Source organism: Triticum dicoccoides, chromosome 5B (assembly GCF_002162155.2).
Source record: "Triticum dicoccoides isolate Atlit2015 ecotype Zavitan chromosome 5B, WEW_v2.0, whole genome shotgun sequence".
In the NCBI taxonomy this organism is placed as follows: Eukaryota; Viridiplantae; Streptophyta; class Magnoliopsida; order Poales; family Poaceae; genus Triticum; species Triticum dicoccoides.
In genome coordinates, this window is record NC_041389.1 from 710,711,903 (window position 1) to 710,722,319 (window position 10,417).

Below are 10,417 nucleotides of genomic sequence, written 5' to 3' on the forward strand. Positions count from 1 at the left end.
GACGAATGGGACCACTCTGACTACTCTGCGTGGGACTGCCGCCATGGCCGCGTCCTTCTTGGGGATGCGTATAGCTGCGAGCTCCTCGTTTGGGACCCCATGACGGGCTGCCGGAGGGGGGTGGACTGGCCCAACCTGGTGGACGACAGCCGCGGGGTCGCCGTGCTCTGCGCCATGAGGGGCTGTGACCACCGCACTTGTCATGCGGCTCCCTTCCAGGTGGTTTTTGTCGGCGTGGAAATGGGAGAAGATGAGGATGTTGATGATTGTGCTGCATTCGCTTGTGTGTCCTTGCCAGAGACCGGTGACTGGAGCAAGCCATGCCCTCCATCTGATCAGTGGGGCGAGCCCTGCCCTCTTCTTCATCTTCCAGCTGAAGCATTCATCGAGCCAATCCCCCCTGTCCTCATCGAAGAAGCACTTCACTTCATGATTCAGTCTCTTAAGGATGATAGTGAAGAAATTCTCAAGTATGACTTCAGCTCTAATAGCTTATCACTGATTGGTGCACCGATTCAGGATCGTGAAATTGTCAGTTCCTCTATCCTCATGGCGATGGAGGATGGCAGTTTGGGGTATGCATATGTCAATGGATCAACCCTCTACCTGTGGTCAAGACTGATGGATTCCAACGGAGTTGCCTCATGGAGTCAACGTACAATTATCAATCTCATGAACCTTCTCCCCATCCAAAATCCTGTGGAAAGAATTACAGTAGTTGGATCCGTGGAGGGCGGTGATGTCGTGTTCGTCACCACAGTGCTGGGCATCTATGAGATTAATGTTGATTCGCAGCGATGGAAGAAGCTAGGGAAGAGAGAAAATTTAGATGCTGTGATTCCATACATGAGTTTCTACAATCGACAAGGTATAGTTGTATTTATATGTCATTTGTTGTGATTTGGGAACACCTATTAAGTTATACACCAAATAAGTTAGTGGAACAAACAAAACGATCGATCTCTATTCAGATATAAAGTTTCATTTCAAATGTTCCCACCAGGCAAAGTTAGGGTGATATGTAATTACAACTAATTATGCTAATTTAATTGGCTATTTATATCGTATCATGTCATCCCCTTTTTGGAAACACACCGGCAAATTTATGTTTGCAGAAAGGGTGATGCCTGGTGACGTGGTGCATTGACAAGGTATGGTTGAATATGCTTAAGGGCAGGAGGCCACTCTCATCAACAAGAAAGATGACAAGCTTAGGCAGCAGGGGTCTTGCGATGAATTATATCACTACATAGTAGCCCTTTTGGTGCAATGGTGCTTGCTTGATTTCTCATATCGTGTTTAGCTTTTTTCAGTAAGCTTGACAGTTTCCCCATGTTGTTCGTGTGTGTAATTGGATGATGGATTATGTTGTAAACTTGTAATGAACCTTCAATTCTTGCAGCAGCAGTAGTGACCATTTGCTCTGTTGTCTAATTTGATTTAAAAATGCAGCTGCGGATAGTAGCTTAATCTTGTCATTTTGAAAATTCTACAGTTTGATGTCTTGCAATGAACCTCCAGTCTTGCAGCTGCATTAAGAACCATGTGCTTTGTTGTTTAATTTTCTTGACAATGCATCTGCAGACACGAGTTTAGTCTTACCATTTTGAAAACTTTACAGTTTGCTCTCCCAAATCTAAATTCACCTCTCATGAGTTAATAATGATGACATGTCTAGAGCTAGTCGTTTGTCTCGCCCTAAAGAAGTAGAGATGGTGATGGTTTCAGCATGCTGTCTCACTGATATAACTTCATTAATTTATTGAATTTGGTTGGCGTTCGTTTTTTTAGGAAAGCAATGTTACTGACGAAGTGATGAGTATAACATGTAAACTGGATCTTGAGATACATGTTCAGGTGAGTACAGATATGCTGTTGAATTGCTGCCTAATGATGTTGGAAGTTTTTATTTCGTTATCTGTTGCATTTTTTTGGCCTCCAGTGCACAAAATGTATTTGCATGATTTTTGTCGAGAATTTTGACTTTTCTGAGTAAGATTGGTAATTTTTTCGTTTCGCGATAAGGGTGATTCTATATGCATCTGCATGCAGTACCATTTAAAGAACTGTATAGTTTGCTCTCCCGGCTTTGGTCCAATCTCTAAAATCCTCTTCCAGAATAGGTCCGGATGATCAGCACAGTATGAGGGCTTGTCCTAAGCTTGGATTTTCCGCCGATCAAGAGATGATCATGGCCTGTGCATGGCTTGATTATAAATCTTAGTTAATTACCTTATGAACTGAAGTACTGAACTAATACTACATGTCAGGTGTTGTTATTACTACAGAATTTCTTACTTTTCAAGCAAATTAATGTTACTGCAGTTATCTTGCGATTGTTCTTTGTTGCCATATTATTCCTATATAAGAGTAATGGTACTTGTTGCCTAGATTATAAATGCCGATTGTTTTTTTTGCCATATTTTTCCTATATAAGAGTAATGGTACTTGTTGCCTAGATTACTAAATGCAAATTCATGTTCTTGCAGTAATATAATTAATTAACTCTTCTCATGACAGTAGAGCTAAAACCATCTTTTAGTGCTTAGTCGTGTTTGAGAAGGAAAATGTTTGCTGGCATCTTTTTGGAGAGGTGAACGTTGGTACGAGTAGTCATTACCTTTCAGTTATCTGGCTGGCAGTTTCTTAAAAGCTTCAACTTCAACTATTGGAATTTAGGCCAGCCCCAAGCTATACATTTTTATTACTTGTTCTGTTCTCAGAATATGGAATCCATTTGTGCAATCAGACCTACATCTCCTTGCGTTTGAGGGTGTTACTAGAACTGACATAAATGTTCAGTATGCTGAAGAGCAGGATGCTCGATGTGGACTTTTTGAACGCAAGCTCGCTTACACAGTTTATAAAAATTGAGAACCGTGTCTTAAAGTTTCAAAACGATCACTCATGTGCATATGGTAGTATAGCATGTACATGCAAATTTTCGTAACGACATGTGCTACTTTGAGATTGCACATGATTTATATGCATGTTTTTTGTCAATAACTTCAAGAAGTGCACAGTTTTCTCTCCCTTTGGTCTAATATCTGAATAATCTGTTCAGATGATGATGAGGCATGTCCAGACTTGCATTTTTCTTTGGCCCACGAGATGAAGATGGCTTCTGCATGCTGGCTGACCGATAAATCTGAAACGAACCTTGTGAACGGAAATATTACTACTATAGTAAATTATTAAACCATTTTAGCAAGGAATGTCAATGCAATTATCATAACAAATCCAGTTTCATATAATTGAACAGGAAAATAAGCAATGTGGAAGAGGTATTGTTTGTCTCTCTTCCATATTCTCTTTATGTACTCTTTCATATTTTCCTTATTTGTGGGTAATCGTTTCATACAGTTGACCCTTATTAGTGCATATGCTGGAAAATTGCTTTGTTGTGTTGAAGAGCTGGATGCCATTAGGTCTAGTCAACAGGAAAGATGGTCACCAGCTGGTAGGTGTTCTTGGCTTTTATCAGTAAGTTTGGTTCATCTTATCCGTGTGTGTCTGAGGTGATATTGTGAGGAATCCAGTTTTTTGCAGCATCAACTTTGTACTATGTAGTTTAATTTGCTCCCAAATGCATCTGCATACTACTGTACATGTTTGTTCTCCCAGCTTTGATCAGGAGGTCGAGAGCTAGAATTTTCTGCTGCCAAGAGATGATAATGGTTTCTTGTATATTTGGGTCTGTCATCGATGGACTATCATCCATGGATCCCGGCAACGGTGAGATAAGAGAAGAGGTCTTAAACATGAGGGCGGAATTATGTATGTTGCCAGAAAATAAGTGGTGGAAACTTTGAGAGCGATAGATGGATGGTGCATGATTATTGTCTATCCGGGATACATAAACAGATTTTTCAGCTATTATCGACAGCCATGATTTTATGCACTGCAAACGGACTTTTAACACTGTCGCTCACACTTTAGCGATATTGCTGAGCCTACTGGTTAAAAATCTGTTTAATAGTAAAAAAAAAACTCAGAAGAGTCTCGGTATCCCTTCACGCCAGCTGCGATCAGGCTGGGCTTGCACACACGCTTGCCAGCCCAATGGCATCAGGCCCGTGACAGGGATTGGGATTGGTCAGAGGTCCAGCTCAACTTAAACCTCTCAGCAATCAGCCGGATTTGCCTAAAAAAAATCAGCCGAAACGACGGAAGAGGGATGATGACGCTTGGAATCCTCGGAACAGCCGGGCCGCCGTCGTCCTGATCGCCGTCAAGGGAACAATCCACATCGATCAGATCCGCCCCGGCCGGCCGCGCCACTTGAAACCCTCGCCTCCGCTGCCGGACGATCTCCTCGAGGAAATCTTCCTTCGCCTCCCGCCAGACAAGCCCACGTGCCTCGTGTGCGCCTCCCTCACCAGCAAGCTCTGGCCCGGCCGCCTCACTGGCCCTCACTTCCGGGGCCGCTACCGCGAGTCCGCGAGTTCCATGGTGCTCCCCCCATGCTGGGCTTCCTTTAGTCGCGGTCCCGGGACTGCGAGCCGGAGGAGAGATACCGCGTCCCACGCTTCGTGTACACCCCACGGAATTCGCTGCCCGTGTTCCCAACGACCACTATGGGAACTTGGGGTGCCCGGAATATGTTGTGTTGGACTGCTGCCATGGCCGCGTTCTCCTTGCGGATTGTAATGCACCCATGCCGCTTATCGTTTGGGACCCCATGACAGGCCGCCGGACCAAGCTGGAGGGGCCCAAAGCGTGCAATTTCAACCTGGCCATCGGTAGCGGGGTCGCGGTGCTATGTGCTGTGGCCTGCTGTGACCATCGCGCGTGTCATCAGGGCCCTTTCCGGGTTGTCTTCTTCGGCATGAGCATTCATGGTGGCCAAAGCGTTATACACATGTCCATGTCCTCGCCGGAGACGGTGGGTGGAGCGAGCCGTGCCCTGATCTTGATCTTGGCAACAACGCATGCATCATGCTAGTGCCCCCCGTCTTCATCCAAGACACACTTTACTTCATGCATACACGTGCGTCTGGTTTTCACATACAAGGAATTCTCAAGTATGATTTGGGTTCTAATTGCTTATCGCTAATTGATGTGCCCATGGTGGGGGTTCTTGGTTTCACTACCCTCATGGCTATGGAGGACGGTAGTTTGGGTTTTACACTAGTGGGTAGGTTAACTAACATCTACCTATGGTCAAGGCAGATGGGTTCTGACGGAGTTGCATCATGGACTAAGCGTACAGTCATCGAACTCAAGAACCTTCTTCCCATCCAGGATCCTCATAGAGGACTTACACTGATTGGATCTTCGGAGGGCGGTGATATCGTTTTCGTGACAACATACCTTGGCATCTACCAGATTAATCTAAAGTCGCTACAATGGAAGAAGCTACAGAAGAGAGAAAATTTTAGTGGTCTATTTCCGTACATGAGTTTCCACAATCCAGAAGGTATATCTATATGTCCTTTCTTTTGTGATATGGGGACAACTCTTTATGTGATATGTTACGCAATCTCGGGTCCGCTAACACCAGCGTTTCCGAACCACCTGCGTCATCAGGCCCAACCGGAGAGGAACACCGACTTATGACAGGCCTTGGACCCTCTCCCCCCAAAAGACTAGCCTATTAGGAGGGGAAACCCCCGCCCTTATAAGTCGTGTTATGTCTCCCCCCAAAACCGATGTGGGACTAAACCCAACAATCTCCCCCTCACACATGGGTCACCCATGGGCCCGCTAACACCAGAGTTTCCAGCACACCAACCATGACCGACCACCCGTGAGTCCACCGAGATTTATTCCGGGCACCTGGGCTCTGATACCAATTGTTACGCAATCTCGGGTCCGCTAACACCAGTGTTTCTGGCCCACCTGCGTCACCAGGCCCAACCGGAGAGCAACTCTGATTTATGGAAGGCCTTGGGCCCTCTCCCCCCAAAAGACTAGCCTATTAGGAGGGGACACCCCCGCCCTCATAAGTCGTGTTATGTCTCCTCCCGACAACCGATGTGGGACTAAACCCAACAAAGATTGTGTAACAATTGGACCATCGAAGATTGACATGATTGAAGTCAATGAAGATGGACGTGTGCGGTGAAAGGCGACGTGCGTATAAGGCTCGAAGCAGGAGTCTGGAGCGCGTTGTGCAAGATCATGCATACACAAGGTGTCAAAACAATTAATGCATGGAAATGTGCGGGGAAGACAGGATGCAGGGTGGAGCATGGATGCAGTCAAAAAAATTCGGCTGGGTCAGACTGGACAGTCTGATGGACTGACATGAATGTTGGTCAAAGCAGAAGACGACAGTGATTTCAGCGACGACGACATAGGAGTGTGATGCTGATGGTGGCCAACTTCTGGGGTGCGGAAACACGTGGTGCAGACCTGAGGGCTTGTGCGGATTCGACAGACTATGGCGCTAGGTTGATTCAAGATGGTGCACACATGAGAGCTTGGAGTAGACGGGGCGCAAAGTAGCACGACCAACTACACGGAGTCATGTTGAACGTGGAGCTGGAGTCTGGCGGAAGACTTCACTCTGTGCTGATAGAGGGGCTACGGTGTAAATGCATGGAGAGTCGAAGCCCATTTCAGCGGGATATCGAGAGACATGTGGATCAAAGTGGGGGCCCAATGGTCTGATGGACACGTGATACTCGGCATCGGTTGGTGATTATCGGTGGTTCTCTGCAGTAGGGGTTTGAGTGGTGTGGGTTCGCGATCCAGGAGACTCGTCTAGGACAGCAGAGGCTCTCCGTGGCTATAGCGGCGAGGCGTGTGGTAAGCACGGGACACAACGACAAGCCAAGGCACTGGTGGTCAGACATGTGGTCAGACAAATTGTGCAGGGGGTGCTGAAGCAGTGTTGGCGAGTATCGGATTCAAGTTGGTGACTGGGTCTATCAGTGTCGGTTGATGGACAGGAGTTGTCCATGGATAATTTGAGAAAGTGGGGGAAAGTCTAAAATTGTCAAAATAGAGAGAGTACATGGCCGTATATTCTGTGGTGCTCGATGCACATGGCAACGTGCGGATGGCAACACAGAAGGAGGAGGAGTGCTATAACTGTGGGACATGCCAGAGACTAACCGAAAAAGGGCTGAGACAACTGTGAATTTAAATCAAGGTGACACAGGGCGACAGCGAGATTCCTTCAAGTTTTAGACAGACGGTCAAGAAAGAGCAGTGATGCTGAGTCCAGGTAACTCTTATATGTGATGTCCAATATGTGAGTTATTCATTTTCATGCAGATAAGTTATCGGTGTGTGATGGCGTTGAATGGATTCTCCGGAAGTTGGGAGGACAAAGTAGAGTAATGAGGAACTTAATTTTGCTTGAGTGTTGACTGTGAAGAAGACGAGAAGGGACTACAGTTGCAGGTGGAGTCACATGGAGTCTGGGAGTAGCAGCGGTGCTCATGTCATATCTCAAGTCCAATGTACATGGAGATTCAACGCATGGATGGATCCAAGGTGGTGGAGAATATTCGCCAAGGTGGAGTTTGTTAGAGTTGTGTCGAATATTATTGTACAAGGTAGGTTACAGTTGGACTGGGTTTTGGACTGTGTGTAGACAGGGTAGGAGTTATGTCCTAATAGGACACTTGTATCCTAGGCCTCTCATATATATCGGGGGTAGACACACAATCTAATCTATGCCAACATAATAGCACATGCGCGCAGGGGGGGCCGGCGGCGTGTGCCGACGTCCTGGCGGCCGGGGTGCGGTATTGTAGCGGTGTCATGGGGAGGAGCGCCCATAGTCAGGCCCCGAGGATGTAGATGCACATCATGAATGAATTTAATGAAAGGGGCATGTGTTAGTGTTACTAGAACCATCTCTCTCATTTTCCAGGAATCTCATTAACAAATCTCAGTATCGTGCTCGTGTGATTGCTTGGTCCTCGGTAGATCGACGGAGCGCCTTGGATTTATTCTAACATGATATCCCATATAAGTTATTGGAACAAACTAAACAATGAATGTCTAATTTGGCAACTCTTTATATTTAAAATGTGCCCGAGCAAACTTTGAGTTCTTTGTAATTATCACACCCTTTTGGTATCACGATAACATATCTATGTTTGCAGAAAGGGTGATCCCCAGTGATGCGACACATTGACGGTGTATGGTTTGAAGGGAACGTAGTAATTTCAAAAAATTTCCTACGCACACGCAAGATCATGGCGATGCATAGCAACAAGAGGGGAGAGTGTTCGTCCACGTACCCTCGTAGACCGTAAGCGGAAGCGTTATGACAACGCGGTTGATGTAGTCGTACGTCTTCACGATCCGACCGATCCAAGCACCGAACGTACGGCACCTCCGAGTTCAGCACACGTTCAGCTCGATGACGATCCCCGGGCTCCGATCCAACAAAGCTTCGGGGATGAGTTCCGTCAGCATGACGGCGTGGTGACGATGATGATGTTCTACCGGCGCAGGGCTTCACCTAAACTCCGCGACGATATGACCGAGGTGGAATATGGTAGAGGGGGGCACCGCACACGGCTAAGGAACGATCCGTAGATCAACTTGTGTTGTCGTGCCTAGAGGTGCCCCCCTGCCCCCGTATATAAAGGAGCAAGGGGGAGGGGCCGGCCGGCCTAGGAGGGGCGTGCCAAGGGGAGTCCTACTCCCACCGGGAGTAGGACTCCCTCCTTCCTTGTTGGAGTAGGAGAAGGGGGGAAAGAGGGGGAGAGGAGGAAGGAAAGGGGGGCCGCACCCCTTGTCCAATTCGGACCAGAGGGGGCCTGCGCGCCTCCTTCCTTTCGGCCTCTCTCCTCTATTCCCGTATGGCCCAATAAGGCCCATATACTTCCCGGCGAATTCCCGTAACTCTCCGGTACTCCAAAAAATATCCGAATCACTCGGAATCTTTTTGAACTCCGAATATAGTCGTCCAATATATCGATCTTTACGTCTCGACTATTTCGAGACTCCTCGTCATGTCCCCGATCTCATCTGGGACTCCGAACTCCTTCGGTACATCAAAACTCATAAACTCATAATATAACTGTCATCGAAACCTTAAGCGTGCGGACCCTACGGGTTCGAGAATTATGTAGACATGACCTAGAACTATTCTTGGTCAATAACCAATAGCGGAAACTGGATGTCCATATTGGCTCCTACATATTCTATGAAGATCTTTATCGATCAAACCGCATAACAACATACGTTGTTCCCTTTGTCATCGGTATGTTACTTGCCCGAGATTTGATCGTCGGTATCCAATACCTAGTTCAATCTCGTTACCGGCAAGTCTCTTTACTCGTTCCGTAATGCATCATTCCGTAACCAACTCATTTGGTCACATTGCTTGCAAGGCTTATAAAGATGTGCATTACCGAGAGGGCCCAGAGATACCTCTCCGACAATCGGAGTGACAAAACCTAATCTCGAAATACGCCAACTCAACATGTACCTTCGGAGACACCTGTAGTACTCCTTTATAATCACCCAGTTACGTTGTGACGTTTGGTAGTACCCAAAGTGTTCCTCCGGTAAACGGAAGTTGCATATTTCTCATAGTTACAGGAACATGTATAAGTCATGAAGAAAGCAATAGCAATATACTAAACGATCAAGTGCTAGGCTAACGGAATGGGTCATGTCAATCACATCATTCTTCTAATGATGTGATCCCATTAATCAAATGACAACACATGTCTATGGTTAGGAAACATAACCATCTTTGATTAATGAGCTAGTGAAGTAGAGGCATACTAGTGACTATATGTTTGTCTATGTATTCACACATGTATCATGTTTCCGGTTAATACAATTCTAGCATGAATAATAAACATTTATCATGAAATAAGGAAATAAATAATAACTTTATTATTGCCTCTAGGGCATATTTCCTTCATGGTTGAATATGCAGGAGGCTACCCTCATCAATAAGAAAAATGGGCAAATAGCTCCCATGCGAAGTCATTAAGTTGAATTGTCTCTCATGCGATGTCGTTGGTTGTAATGGCTCTCATGCGACGTCTCCCAGTGCAGAAATAGCTCAAGCAAGACAACCCGTTTACGCGGCTAGCTGGCTGTTAGTTAGGCTGAGATTTGGTTGGGACATTGGGGGTTATGTGCTCTGACTGGTGGGGTCCATCTAGGGCCATGTCGTCAAGAGTCAACAGTCCATGACTCGACCGGTGACTGTGTGACCATGCTCGACTCGACCGTGCTGCACTGGGCGAGCGGCGCCGCCGTAAGCATCTTCTCCGGCAGAGGCATCGATTTCTTCTCCGCGGTGGTGGAGCTCCTTTCTCGCAGCGGCATAGCTATTGCGAGTGAGTATTTTCAACACCCTAGTCCCATTCCCCAGAATTTTGGATAGATTTGTGGCCTCATGCTCTGTTTCTTGGCGATTTAGAATCTCGATTGGATAGGAGCGCCGGGGTTGTTTCTTCTCCGCGGTGGTGGAGCGCCATTCTCGGCA

The 10,417-nt window shown here is 46.6% G+C and overlaps 1 protein-coding gene across 1 annotated transcript; it reads left to right on the forward strand.

The window, feature by feature from the left end:
- The first annotated feature begins 223 nt into the window (after nucleotides 1-223).
- On the forward strand, nucleotides 224-1,393 carry LOC119306803. The gene is made up of 2 exons (XM_037582926.1): nucleotides 224-868; nucleotides 1,116-1,393. Exons 1-2 carry the CDS (start codon nucleotides 241-243, stop codon nucleotides 1,145-1,147), a joined length of 660 nt encoding a protein of 219 aa, XP_037438823.1. The 5' UTR covers nucleotides 224-240; the 3' UTR covers nucleotides 1,148-1,393.
- The last annotated feature ends 9,024 nt before the right edge of the window (nucleotides 1,394-10,417 follow it).

Excerpts from the sequence above, each read along its gene's own strand:
- LOC119306803 (XM_037582926.1), top strand. The coding sequence starts at position 241 with ATGGGAGAAGATGAGGATGTTGATGATTGTGCTGCATTCGCTTGTGTG. Across the intron at positions 869-1,115 it reads GAGTTTCTACAATCGACAAG|AAAGGGTGATGCCTGGTGAC; the intron begins GTATAGTTGTAT and ends TTATGTTTGCAG.